The sequence below is a fragment of the Diabrotica undecimpunctata genome, chromosome 6, assembly GCF_040954645.1.
Source record: "Diabrotica undecimpunctata isolate CICGRU chromosome 6, icDiaUnde3, whole genome shotgun sequence".
Lineage (NCBI taxonomy): Eukaryota > Metazoa > Arthropoda > Insecta > Coleoptera > Chrysomelidae > Diabrotica > Diabrotica undecimpunctata.
Window position 1 is genome coordinate 142,740,275 of NC_092808.1, and position 14,706 is coordinate 142,754,980.

Here is a 14,706-nt window from a genome sequence, read left to right on the forward strand (position 1 = left end):
CAGATAAAAGGGTTAGCAACTACAAAAGGGAATTTGCATAAAATTTTAAATTCGAAAAAATGCTATAAATCACAACAGAACATAATTTAAAATATACAATATGAAATATATAATATATATCAAAGAAAGAAAGAATATATATCGAGAGAAAATTCAAATTATAATTAGGAGCCAGTCCAAAACGCGCCTGCATTGGTCGTGACGGCATATAGTGAGAATGTACAAGGATCGGCGCCATTAATTCATTACGTTTGACATTCGTTTACTTGTTGCAGTCATTTTATGGTGTATCTAAGTTTTATAAATCTTTAGATTTTAGATAGTTGCATTGTTACAATCCAACTTGCATTGTCGAAATATCCAATCAAAGGTCTAAGCAGAATGAAGCAGAAAGCTTGAGAAGGTCGACTTTAGCTTTAAGGGTTCTAGCACAGTGATGATAATGACATTCTAAAGTCATGAACAGCTACAGAATCACCTCTAATCTATATTTTTAGTCTTGTAGATTATCAGTTCATTCATTTTTCATAAAAAGTTTAACAATTGTTGGATTTTAGGTTATTTAAATAAACAATCGATGTGTACACAAGTTTATTTTTAATAAAATATAAAACTATATTATGCAAATATCACATGATTATAAATAACATTCATATATTTTGATAAACATTTTTTGGTTTTATTATGTAAATAAATGTACAACAATCAGAATGTACAACGCATATCATTTCATAGATAATACATTTACAAATCCTGTGGATGACTTAAATTCATTAGTAAGAGTATAAAAGTTCCGTATGCGTTACAGGATTAAATAAAAAAAATAGTGAAACAATACAGTTAACATGTCTGCAGAGAAAAATTAATTTAAAATACAAACATTTCTCTATATTGTATTTTCTCAATGGAGACTGACAGTCAATATATGTGGGAACTAAATACTAGGCCTGTAACCTGGTATCTTTATGATTGATCGCGTGTATCATCATACAAAGCACTTGCATAAAAAATATCTCATATCAGACTAATGACAAATTTATATTATCAGATTAGATTAGAATCGATATAAACATATGTTACGAGCAAAGCCCGAAATTGGACAATCCCAGCATTGTACGGAAATTATTGTTAACTTCTAGAATTGTACCCCAAACTGTACAATGTCCGAAATGATCGAAATTCAAAATAATTATCGAAACGCTCATCGATTCGAATCGATTATTATTGACAAGCGACAGTAGCGACACACCAAATCAAAAATCGAATGTTAATTATTTGATATTTTTATATTTTCTATTTATATATAGAGTTGTTCTTTTTCGAATCGACAATATAATAAAATGCTATGTCAATCTAAAATATAAATAATAAGAAGAAATTGTTCTTCAATAAAGTGATATTAGTGAAACATTTCAAAGCTTCAAGCGATAGATACATCACTTATAATACAGGGAAGATGTTTATTAAACATTTCAGATTTTCAAGATATGTGTATCATAATTTAAAATATGTTAAACGTGCCGAAACCCTGATTAATTATGGATTTATAACCTTATTCATGTTTTTTTGTCTTTAATAATAAATGGAGAATAATCGAAAAAATCGATATGTGAATCGATATCTGTCATATTCTCCCAAACTTTAACGCTACTTGTTGAAATTCGAACATTGTACAGCAATTCTTTTATACAAAGTCCGACGATTATGTCTATTTCGGATATTATACAGTAAAGGTTCATCTAATTTGATACCTCACATTTAAAGTTAAAATTAAAACTGTCATAATTTTGGTTCTCGACCGCCTAAAGGCTTCCTTAAACGCTTAAAATTTAGGTTTTATTATATATTTTAATAATTCGTTGAGTTTTAATATTGTAGAATAATCAAACAGATGGGAGAAGGAGAAATCATTAACGACCACATGTGTTGGCTTACTTGTGAAGTAAAAAGCTCAATTTTTAGCCAGCCAAAAAAATATAATTAAAGGTCTGGCCAACAAATTCAATAAATAGACATTATTGTATACATGTGAGATTGTCAGGAAAAAGTACTATCAGTTTACAAATGATAAAAAAAGCTATTTTCGAAAAATTGACTATTTTTAAACAACTGTATCTTCGAATCTACTAAATGGATTTTAATTCACCAATGCTCATTTGAAAGGTATTTAAATTTTTTTCCTCGTTTGGTTAAATTTTGACAATTATTTGAAAATCATAAAATTTTGTAAGTTTTCTTTTCGTTCTTCTTTGCCCATAAAATAAAACTTATTTTTTGCGGTTTTAGAAATTGTTTCATCAAAAAGTTGACATTATAACAAAAAAAGAGACCTTGTGAGTTAAAAGCGCTCTACTGGGTTCAGAGATAAAGCTCTTCAAATATCGGGTAAAATAGTGCTATTTTTGAGGGGCATATTTCGAGGGACATATCTCAGGCCCCGAGGCACCTGGAGGGCTAAAAAAATAGCTATAGCTACCCCTTACAAAAGTGAAAAATCGTTGAAAAAAAATGCTAAAGGAATAAAAATTATTGAAGTACAAATTTATATTATAGTATAAGGTATGCCGATGATCCTGTTCTATGAACTGATACCGACATAAGCTTGTAGATAGTCTGAGACCGGCTTAATAATGCTTGTCGGGAATTCGGAATTGAAGATTAACGAGAAAAAACTAAGTTAACGATAATTCAAAAGAAGCAAATACAAATAACTTGGTTGCTGGATTTACTACAAACTTGGGTGGAAACAAGAAATTAAACTGAGAATTGTTTAAGCTACAGATGTTTTTTTTTAATTATCCTATAAGATTGGGATGGGCACAGACGAATCCTTGTGTTACATACCTGGGGAGGAAACGTAGATGTGAGCGAAAACTTAGATAGTGTAGATAAGGATGCTGGAAAAATTGGTGTAGCAAATTATTAAGATTTCATAATGACGGTATTAGATTTTTGTTTTGATACAGGGCAGTGACAACCGCTGATACGTATTTCGACCCCTTTAGGTCTCGTCAGAACCGTATAGCCACTGCTCTATACCGTTCTGTGGCTATACCGTTCTGACGAGACCTAAAGAGGTCGAAATATGTATCAGCGGTTGTCGCTACCCTGTATCAAAACAAAAATCTAATAGCGTCATTATGTTTTATTACTTACTTCGTTTGGAGTACAAGAAACTGAATTCACTACGAATTTTGACCAGGATGAACGGCATGTGGAATGCAATTTTAGATTCCCTTGCCGAGTAATTTATCCAGCTGTTTGTTTCGCAAATTTTAGGAAACACAGTGGTAAAAATTTGAATTCGGTTTCGCTAGGCAGAAATCGTTTGATTTCTCTTTTTGTTTTATTAAGATTTATCAATGGTTAGAACTGAATGGCAAAGAAAACTTAGGAAGATTCAGACTATAGTTTAGAGCTGCAGCGATAGTGTTGGAACTTCTTTGTTTTCGATGGTTTATGGTCCATCTACTCTCAATACTGAAGATCTTCCCAACTCGTCAGTGCTTTTCACTAAATTAAGAAGCTACTACCAGAGGATCACTAAAGATAAAGGAAATCTACATCTGTAAATCGCTGGATGAAATATATTGATATAAAAGGAGATTATATTAAAAAATAAAACATAATTCAAAACATAAATTGTCGTTTTCATTATCACGCCATGAACTTTTCAGGCCACATCACCAGCGTATTTTGGAGTAATTTCAGATTTACTTCATTTGTTTTTGTGTTCACTATTACGAAATAAGTTCATAAATGAATTGTGATCATAGCCGTTACCGCTTTTGCTGATTCTTTATACATTTTTTTAACATATAAAACGCTGATACTGGGATAATTGTTATTAATCTAAATAGATAGTTTAGAAACAAGATTTTGTAGATGCACGTTTCCGGAAGATTCGCTCCTTTTCCTCAAATATTCTTTGGTTGTTTTCTGAAACCAAAATGAAAAATAACATAAGTAAAAGTGAAGTAAGATAATAGGCTATTGACATTATAAAACCATGGGTAAAAGGTCCTAAGGCATTCAAGTAATTTTATTGTTTCATATGAACCATGATACTATGATTAAGAAGATAAGATATTGCGCATAAGTCGTGACGTAATTGGAGACTTGCACGTTCGTAATGTCAATTTTTTGTATGTGTCAATAAATAATCTTTAATAAATAGTTTGGAGATATCCTTTTGTGTACGATTACTGTAATTATTAAACCTTTATTTAATATTATTATTTTGCTAATTGAATAATTTTATCACAGAATGCATAAAAATCCCATTTAACTTTAACAAGAATTCAAATTCTGCTCTCCAATGACGGCATGTGCGAACACGACCGATTTTGTGTTACGGGAAGATCCTATCTTGTTAGTCATAGTATCATGATATGAACCAACTGACCTCTAAAAAAATCAAAAAGTGCTACCAAATAGAGCCTTGTCTTAGATATTGGGGTAAAGTTGTCTACTTTTCGATTTTTTGCTTATAACTCGAAAACTTAAGAAGGATGTGATATATATATATATATATATATATATATATATATATATATATATATATATATATATATATATATATATATATAGTTCGGAGCAGGTAAAGACGGGATACCAGACGAATTACTGAAATATTGTGGAGCAGCAATGACAGAACAATAAATAAACTTATAAAACACAATAAAATACCCGAAGAATGGAGAACGAGCGAACTAATTCTACTATTCAAAAAAGGAGATGAAAAACTACAGAGGTATAAACTTGTTAAATACTACGCTAAAACTTACAACTAAAATTTTACAAGTGCTAATAAATCAGAGGATAAGTTTAGCAGATAAACAACAGGGTTTCCGTATTGGAAGATCGTGTACAGATGCAATATTCATTATAAAGCAAATTACTGAGAAATCGCTAGAGTATAATAGACCAACATTTCTGTGCATGATTGACCTAAAGAAAGCGTTTGATAGAGTAAGACTCAAAGATGTAATCCATCTTCTTTATAATAGAGAAGTTCCCCTAAATATTATAAAAAATATCGAAAACATCTACCAAAACAACAAAATGGAAATCAGAATAGATGGACAAGTTACAGAACCTATAGAAATAGGCAGCGGAATAAGACAAGGGGATTCATTGAACCCAACGCTCTTCAATTTGATCATGGCTGAAATCATCAAACGGGTTAACAAAGGAAGAGGATACAAAATGGGAAACAAAGAAATAAAAATACTCGCAGTAACTCGCTGTTACGCAGACGACGCAATATTGATAGCCCACGATGAAGATAGTCTGCAAAGACTGGTCCACAGATTTACCATAAGAGCAAAAGAATTTAATATAACAATCCCATCTCAGAAAACTGAAACAGTAGTAGTCAGCAAAGAACCAACCAGATGTAAAATAGAATTTGATGGCATCAGTATTGAACAAGTAATGGAAATAAAATACCTGGGAATTACATTGTCCAGCTATGGAGACTTGGACAAAGAAGTGAGAGATCAAGTACAAAAAGCAAATAGACTGTCAGGATGCCTTAATAACACTATATGGCGAAACAGACACATGAACACTGAGATGAAGTCAAGAATTTATAAAGCCAGTGTAAGACCAATAATGACATATGCCTCAGAAACAAGACCCGACACAGCCACAACGCACAGGATACTGGAAACTGCAGAGATGTACTACAGTGTATAAATTAATGGACACAAAATAGAAAAAAAAAATGGAATAACCACATAAGTAGAATGGAGGAGACCAGTGTCGTCAAAATAGCAAGAGATAAGTCACCAATCGGCAGAAGAAGTATCGAGCAGATAAGATAACAAGCAGAATTGCTTATAAAGAGGAAGGAGAAAAAATGTGTTTTTTTAATAAATTTTATTTATAGTATAAAATATATTTCAAAATGAAACTTTTTACAGGTGAAAGTACATACATTAACATAATTTTTTAATTTAAAATGGCCGCTCTAAAAATGGCTGCTTTTAAAAAAAATCGATTTTTTGAAAATTGGAGAAATCTGACCTTAAATATTTGTTTAAGTTATGTGCGAAGGCCTTTTACTTAATCGATGTTTCCATAGAAATATCTCCTATTGTAATACTAACATTAAAAATGCGGAGTATAGATAAGAAAGAAAATATTTACCATATACTTAGTATCCGAATATCCGCTTTTCACGCTGAGATTCCACAAATTCAAAGCCAATGTGCCGGTATGTGTCACACTCAAATCGCTTCTCGTTGCCAACCTAACAAATAATTCAGTCGCTATCTGGGATTGCCTTCGGCAAGTTCCGAGATCCTTGAGCAAGGTTAGTATTTCCCTAATAACTATAGAGCACATATTGTTGATTTCATTGATGAATTTGGGATCGGAGCCGTAAAGAGCGTCGTTGGATTCAACTGAAACAAAAAACATTAATTTAACAAAAATATATTTTTTACTGCTGGGAAGTTTCTAAGTTATGAGAAACTTAAGGGAATGGTTAGGCTGCACAACAAACTTCATAGTTATTTAGAGCAGCTGTAAACAACATTATAATAGCCTTGATTAACTCAATTAACTTTTTTTTCATGTACGAATAAAATGCTTGTAATGAAATTTACTATTTTTATTTGAAATAAGCCACTTTTACTATAAAATAAGTTTATTTTGTTTTTGTAACTTGCTAAAAAAATCCTTCAAATAATTTAATTCTATGCGACTCATTCATATTGACAATCCAGACATATATCATACATTTTAAAGTAGATGATTTAAAGTTATATTGTCAATACTTTGAGTTGCGTTCCTGGGACTACTTTGTTGGAAGATAGTTCATTCGATTACATGAAATCAACTTTAACTTAAAAATACCCGCCAGAAAAATCATACCAAGTGATCTTTAAAAAGTTTGATGAAATGATTTTTATGAAATGATGATAGTAAAATTCTCCTGTTAGTGATTCTATAGTAAATTGATTGATACCAAAAAGACTGAAAAATTGTAAACAAACCTTTTTCTACGTGATATGGATACTCCTCTTGGGCAAACACTGACAACAGATCTAAAACGTTAACATATAATATACCCAGGTTGCAATACTGTTTGTCCCAGTCTATCTGCCTCATCACATTGAGCAAAGATCGAGTTAGGCCCAACACACCCCTATCTGGATTATCAGGTACCACGAGTAGTGTTGACAAAAATTTTCGTATATAGGTAATAAAGTATGATTCAGATTTTGGTTCTGATTTTTTCATCTGTAGTAGTAATGTCAGTGCCGCCTTCAAGCAAGCATCAGCTGAAAATGAAATAAAAACCTTAATAAAAAAAATGTAACCCACTATAATGCAATGTTATTTACTGTTATTTATAATACAGATACTCCGTGTGGGGTTTTATGCTAGATTTCTGCACTGAGTGCCTTTCCCGAGGGCGGATAGTGATATGTCTTTTAGATATCGGTGGTACCGAGGAAATAAAATACTCATGGTGAACCAAAAATCTAGCAATGGAGTTGACAGCTTGATTACCATAACTAAACACAAGCAGATAACAAATTTATCAAAATGGTTGCAAAACCATGGCAAGAACAAACACCATGGCCTCCAGTCCAGAACATAGTTTTAATAGGAGCTACCGAAAGTGGAAAATTCAAATCAACAAGGCTATACGTATATGTATGTGGAATGTCCGTAGCCTGTACATGGAACAGAAGCTATATAAGTGATCAATGAAATAAAAAGAACATCAGTTAACATCCCCAGAATAAGTAACTTGAGATTGGATAGGAAACAGAAAATCTCAACAAGGAGAAGACAGTCTACTGCTCAGGCAATGATTTACCAAATCAAGTCTTTGGTAATACTAAAAGCAAACCTCAATATCAATATAATACAAGGCTATGCTCCAACTGCAGATAGTAATGAAAACGAAATAAGACAGTTTTATAAATAATAAAAAAGGCTCCTGAAATACACTATGAAAAATGAGCTAACTATATTGTGGTCATTTTAACGCCAGGGTAGCTAAAAGTGGGGTTAAAAATGTCTTGGGAGAGTATGGTAATGAGTATGGTTTGTACTGAATGAGTATGTTTGTATGTGCATGTTTTTCATATTAAATTAAAATTAATTTTTTTAATATGATGATGTAAGATGCCTGAGAATCAGGCAACACAACTGACACTAGACATAAGAAAGAGGAAAACTTCATACCTTGGCCATGTTATAAGAAACAATATAGCAAAGTTTTTGAAGTTAATTATCGAAGGGAAAATATAAAGCATAAGAGGACTGGAAAAGGCAAAACATTCGTGGTTGGACGATATAAGAGGTTGGACTGGTTTGGATCCACATTCACTATTTCGAACTGTACAAGATAGACATTACTTCGTTGAGATTGTTGCCAACTTTCAATTAAGATAATACCATCAGAAGAGTAAGACAGACACATCAAAATACCAGTACCACTTGTTTTTATGATCTTATGCCCCACCACGCAGGTCATTTATATCACCTAGACGCCGCTTTCTGTCTCTTTTTCGTTTAGATCTTCTTGAACATGAATCCTTCACCTTCTAATACATCAAGACCAACAGGATATACGTCTTAATAAATTCAAATAATGAAATACAAGTAGTAAATACTTACCTTGGCCCAAGCACTGATTAAAAAGAGCCACTTGTCCAGAGAGTAAATAGAGTTCCAGGCGAGTTTTGTCAGATAGTATAGAGGGAATAGTTATAAAACAATATGCTGCGCAGGCCCTCACGAAATCACCAGTCTTTCTTGAGTGCATACCTTTCATTATTTGTCGAGTATTCACAGAAAGGGTGTTAACTTGCTAAAAAATAAATCTCTTATTATAGAAATATATAATTCAAAAGATACAATGTGTACTATCCGTTGCAAGATAATTGCAAGACGGAATTCCCCAGATTAAGAGACTGGGCCGATATCAAGCACAAAATGACTGTACTACCTTAATTATGTAACGAATAGTCACCCTTAGTCTTTCGTTGCACTAGGTTCAATTTTAAATTCTCTCCAAAGTTTAAAGGTACTTTACTAAATGATACAAAGTAGGTGTAGCCAGGTACGTATTTCAATTTTGAGTTGTTAACAATTGGTAAATAAAATTTTAAGCATAATTTTGCGTACATATTTAAATTTAATCAGTTAATTGCATTTGTACTTGGAATTCAGAATTACAAATTTCTAGGTACGTAAAGCCAGTGTTTATAAGAGATTAGAAAATTTCTTGGAATTTTTCTTCAGGTAAAAGGATAAGGTTTACTTAATATCAAATTATCACTAAATGGGCTTCTGTGAGAAGAAACTTTATTTGAAAATATCTTCATTTTTCTTTTGTCGTTTATTAAGAACAGAAGTCAGCGTAATAACTATAAATATGAGTGATATATAAATGATTAGTGACGATATCCTGTACATTCCTGCCAATGTTTCAGGAAGTGAAGACGAGTCTGAATCTGAAAAACGTTCTGGTTATATTCATCTCACACACGATGCAAATCAAATCGTGCTTAACGTTTACAACGGTAAGTACCCGTTAAAAATACTCTTTAGTTAACCTTCCTAATACCGGGTGAATTTTAAAACGACCAGTACCAGGTGGAGCGACTTCTCGCCCCAGTAGTTTTTTTCACTTTCAAGCGCAAGGATTTTATGTATGTACTAAGTAGTTGGTTTAAGGATCGGGGGTTACAATCCAATTGCTTTCGGAGCTAATATAAGTTCAAAAATATTATGTCAAATTGGTCCCGGCGATCTATTGGATGAATAATTTAAAACAGGCAATTATAATACAGACTTTTAGTATTAACTTTCAAAGCTTGAAAAGATACACGTTTTATTAGTCATCTGGATCATAAGTAACGTTCATTCTTCTTCTTCAAGTGCCATCTCCGCGGCGGAGGTCGGCAATCATCATAGCTATTCGGACTTTTGAGACGGCTGCTCTGAAAAGTTCATTTGATGTACATCCGTACCACTCTCTCAGGTTGCGCAGCCATGACATTCTACGCCACCCTATACTTCTCTTTCCTTGGATCTTTCCCTGCATAATCAGTTGGAGCAAGGTGTATTTCTCTCCACGTGTAATATGTCCGACATGTTCTAATTTTCTTGTTTTTATTGTATTTAAAATTTCCATTTCTTTGTTCATCCTTCCCAGAACCTCTTTGTTTGTGAGTGTTCTGTCCATGATATTTTCAGAATTCTTCTGTACACCCACAGCTCGAATGATTCCAGTTTTTTCATTGATGTCGCATTTAAGGTCCAAGATTTCTTATACTAACAGTGATTTCTAATTTTAATAATTTTTATGATACTTTGTCAAATGTTTTAAGTATATAAATAATATTTTGTAATGTAGGTACTTTTATTTTGAAAAGTTTTATTTTTACAATTAAAAAAATGTGAAATTCAGTCTCTTTGTTCAATTCATTTATATGTATACACCTAGTTTGTTGAATGGTGTCACACCCGTCACGTACTTTGTCACAGGGAGGCACAATTAAATTTTATTTTTTAAATGGCGACGAAGGGTGAAAACTTTCAACGATGGGCGTATTTTTAGTCCCACATGTGACTGCATGGAAAAAAAGCTGACAGAAAATGTTATTTAGCTTACAGAAATCAAACAAAATGATAAGCTGAATGATATTGGTAGGTCAGATAGATGTTACTAGCGTAACGAAAAGGATTTTTAATAAAATCCGCAGTAGACGCAATAATTAGCAGACCTAAATTTTTTTCAAAGATCATCATCATCATTTTGACTTTACAACCCTGTGTTGGTCCTAGTCTCCCCAAAGATCAGCTAATTCAAATGTCACACCCGTCACAAGATCCCGTTTTAGACTGTCTTTTGATCTACGTTAAAATCATGAGAGTTGAATAGCTCGAAACTGTAGTGACAAGTTTTTAATTGAAAAGTGGCGAAACGATATAATTTACAGAATACAAATTTTTGAAGAGGAGAATGTTTAGTAAATACCCTATTCATTTTTTATAGTATTATATTTTAATCCAGGTGAACAGTTATCTCCTTCATATCTAAAGTTCTTTGTTCTAATAATAAAAAATATTCCCATTGTTTTAATTTAAAAAGGTTTCTTTCGGGATTTACACACCATTAAAAATGTAGTATTATAAATTATATTTAATATATTTTTTTACAGATTAACCTTTAGAATTGATAATATTTTTAAATTGCGTTTTATTTGGTTTGGAATATATTGGAATTACAATATCGAAAGTGAAGTGTCAAATAATATTAGTCATCAAAATTACACTTTAAAAAACGTAAAAAAGATTACAAGATTCCACGATTTTAAAAAGTATTCGACAGTACTAAAAATTCGTTTCGCATTAACAATAATCTAACGCAAATAATTTATACCAGGTACAGTATAAATAAATTTTTTATTACAATATTTATATTATAGGTTGGGTTAAATTCACATCTCTCAGATGAACTCATATATTGTAGATTTTCACATCGACGCAGCTTAACTGACTCCCGAACTCTATAAAACCACTTTAATCCTACACGAATTGGCTCCCAAACTGGCCAATTGGGTCCCAAACCATACATGAACTGGCCCCCGCCCATTATGAAATTCCAGAAATTGAATCTCGTTCTGAAACTTGGATTTTGGGGAAAAGAGGATTAATATACACCAGGAATTAGAAATGCAGCCATAAACAATTATTTATTTATTAAAGAAACTGCAACTTACAGACTACTCAGGTTGATGCATTCTTGACATATTTTTTACAAACTCAAAAGCAGTTATACGTTTTTCCTGTAAAAGACGTATATGATGTTCAATGAAAGTTGTTTTAAGACGTATTGGTTTTCGGTACACTCTTTTAGGGATACTACTACTTCTTACTTTAATATAGGTATCTAATTAAACATTTTTCAGAACCTCCAAAAATTGGAAAATGTTCGGATGGCAAGTATAAAACAAAGAATTGAATTTTGAATAGAAACACGCATGCATTCGTTCGTCGTTCTTCAATAGAGACGTACTATTTTCAGCCCACATGGTAGTTGGAAATTTGGCGTCTTCAGCAATGTAGTTTTCCACCAAGAAATCAGCAAACTTTTGAACTGCTGGATGTTTGGGATGTTTGCTCCAATATCAATCGCAAAACAAACGCCTACGTCTTCGGAGACCAAAAATAAAGACCAAACACGTATTTTAAGTAAGACTAAATGTCTGATTCTTTCAAATATTCCATTGCCAAGCCCAGCTTCTGAATCTTTCGCCACCTGTTTCATATAATTAGAGTTCATATAGACTAACAATCGTTTAATGATAACAATATAAAACTACAACAATAACAATATGAAATTAATTGATAGTTAAAAAAAACGGCTCGTGGCACTTATGGAGTGCCGACAGAAGTGAATACTTCTTATAACGCGTTATTACTACGTGGGTTAATGAAATTTGATAATTTTTTTATTTCTAAATTGTTAATATATTTTTATAATAACACCACACATTTCTTTACCACAAGTTCTTTAAATTAAAAAAATTTTTTTTTCTTAAAAAATTTTATTTTAGTAATTTTTTTAGTAGCTATTTTTATATAATATAAAATTTATTCGTTTTTATTTTACTTAATTTTATTTAATTTTTACAATTCTTTATAATTTTTTTAAAATTTTTTATAATTTTTATAATTTTTTATAATATTTTAAAAATTTCGTATAATTTTTTATATTTCTTTATAATTTTTTATAATTTTTTTGCAACTTTTTATTATTTTTTATTCTTTTTAATATTTTTTTATAAATTTTATCATTTTATTTTAATTTATAATATTTAGTGAATTTTATCAAATTTTATTGTATTTTATTTCATACAAATATTTTAAAATTAAAATTAGCCAATGTATGTATGTATATTATGTATATTACGGTATACCGCAAGGTTACTACACCCGTCTTGAATTTCGAGTCACGCTAAATAGGGTTTCGAGCCCATGCAAAACATCATACCAAGCGATAAGAAGTATTCTTCACTTCAATAATTCAATCTGAATAAAAATAATTAAATAGGGATGCCGCTGTAATTGTGGAATTCTACAATAGCTCACGGTGTCAAATTTTGTTGAGAAATACTATTTCTATGTACATATATACATATTTAAATATTTTACAAACTTGTTTTAAAAAAATCGGTAACTTTCTTCTGTTTCTTGAAATTAAGTGAATTTTTAGAAGCTATATCTCTCCATTTTTTTAAAACCCAGACGTATATTGAAGATGACCCAGGTTGTTGTTCTATATACTTCAATGCCACCTCCATTGCAGCCCTCGCTTCGCTCGCCGACCTTTTTCTCTCCGTCAACATCATCATCATCAGTCTCCTCATTTTCATAGGGCTCTTCATGTGTTGCTAGTGTAATTATTTCGTCGTCTGTCAAAAATTTGTTTTCAAGTTCCTCGTCACAGTTCATCCATTCTTCAATATCTTCGCCTGCAATTGGACATTTTCGGAAACCGTTTGGAGATCTTGAAGAATGGTGGTAGACTTATCTTCTTCGTGTGATTGTTGACCCTCAACAAGTTCCTCAATGTTGGCCCAAAGTTTTCACCAAGACTTAACGAAAGTAGAAGCAGAAATTTGTTGTAAGGCGGAAGCTAACATGTAAATTACATCCTTTAAGTTAATTTTTTTGATGATATCATCAAGAAGATTGCATCTTCAATTTCTGCGCATTGTAAAATTCTGTATCGTCTTTTCAAGCTTTCAATCACCCCTTGATCCATCGGTTGCACCAAGCTTGTCACATTAGGACGAAGAAAGATAATTTTTATGGCATCTGTTATGGTATCTCTTTCATGTTAGGTTTCCAAGATGAGCATTATCCAGAAGTAGGACTGTTTTACTGGGAAGATTTACGCTCTTAAGATGGCGTTTCTCTCGGAACAAATTCACACTCAAACCATACTTTGAATAGATCAGCGCTCATCCATGCTGATTTTTGTGATATGGAGAATACGGAGAGGGACAATGGATGTTAATTTTTAAATACAGGCGGTTTAGTCGACTTACCAACAACGAAAAGAGGAATTTTGTGTGTTCCTGTTGCATTTGAACAAATAGCAACTGTAATGCGCTCTTTATTATTTTTAAATCCAGAAGCCGATTTTTCATGACTTCCCAAAACTCTTTTTTCTGGAAGCATTTTAAAATTGAGACCCGTCTCATCCATGTTATATACTTGTCCAGGTTCTAATTTTTCCATTTTTATAATTTCTACAAATTTGGAGGTAAAATCAGTTGCACCTGAAGCGTCCGCGGACATTTTTTCTCTACTTACGTGTGCATAATTAACTCCGTGACGTCCCTTCCAGCGAGTCAGCAAACCTTCACTTACAATAAATTCGCCTCCTTCTATAATTTTGCTGTGTATACATAAAGCCTTTTCCCTTAGAATAGGGACGCTAATAGGTGTGCCTCTTCGCCGTTCTTGAAGGAACTACAACCAAAGAGCTTCATCTACTATCTCAAATTTCGTTTTTTTAGTACATCTAGTTTTTAGATTTTTGTCTGATTCCATTTGGGCGCAGAAATCTTCGATTGAACGCCGATCCCTTCGCCAGTCATTCACTGTACTTTTCCTCACATTCAACTCTGAACAAATTTTCTTTACCGATTTACCTTTGTC

At 32.1% G+C, this 14,706-nt stretch overlaps 1 protein-coding gene across 1 annotated transcript in view; it reads right to left on the reverse strand.

The window, feature by feature from the left end:
- Positions 1-1,536: 1,536 nt before the first annotated feature.
- LOC140444010 (VPS35 endosomal protein-sorting factor-like) overlaps positions 1,537-14,706 on the reverse strand; it is a 39,854-nt gene continuing 26,684 nt past the window's right edge. The window contains exons 12-15 of the mRNA XM_072535586.1: positions 8,644-8,836; positions 7,005-7,292; positions 6,154-6,410; positions 1,537-3,939 (exon numbers count right to left, since the gene is read on the reverse strand). Of these exons, the coding sequence (XP_072391687.1) occupies positions 3,853-3,939; positions 6,154-6,410; positions 7,005-7,292; positions 8,644-8,836 (825 nt within the window). The 3' untranslated portion in view covers positions 1,537-3,852. The remainder of the gene's footprint in view (positions 3,940-6,153; positions 6,411-7,004; positions 7,293-8,643; positions 8,837-14,706) is intronic.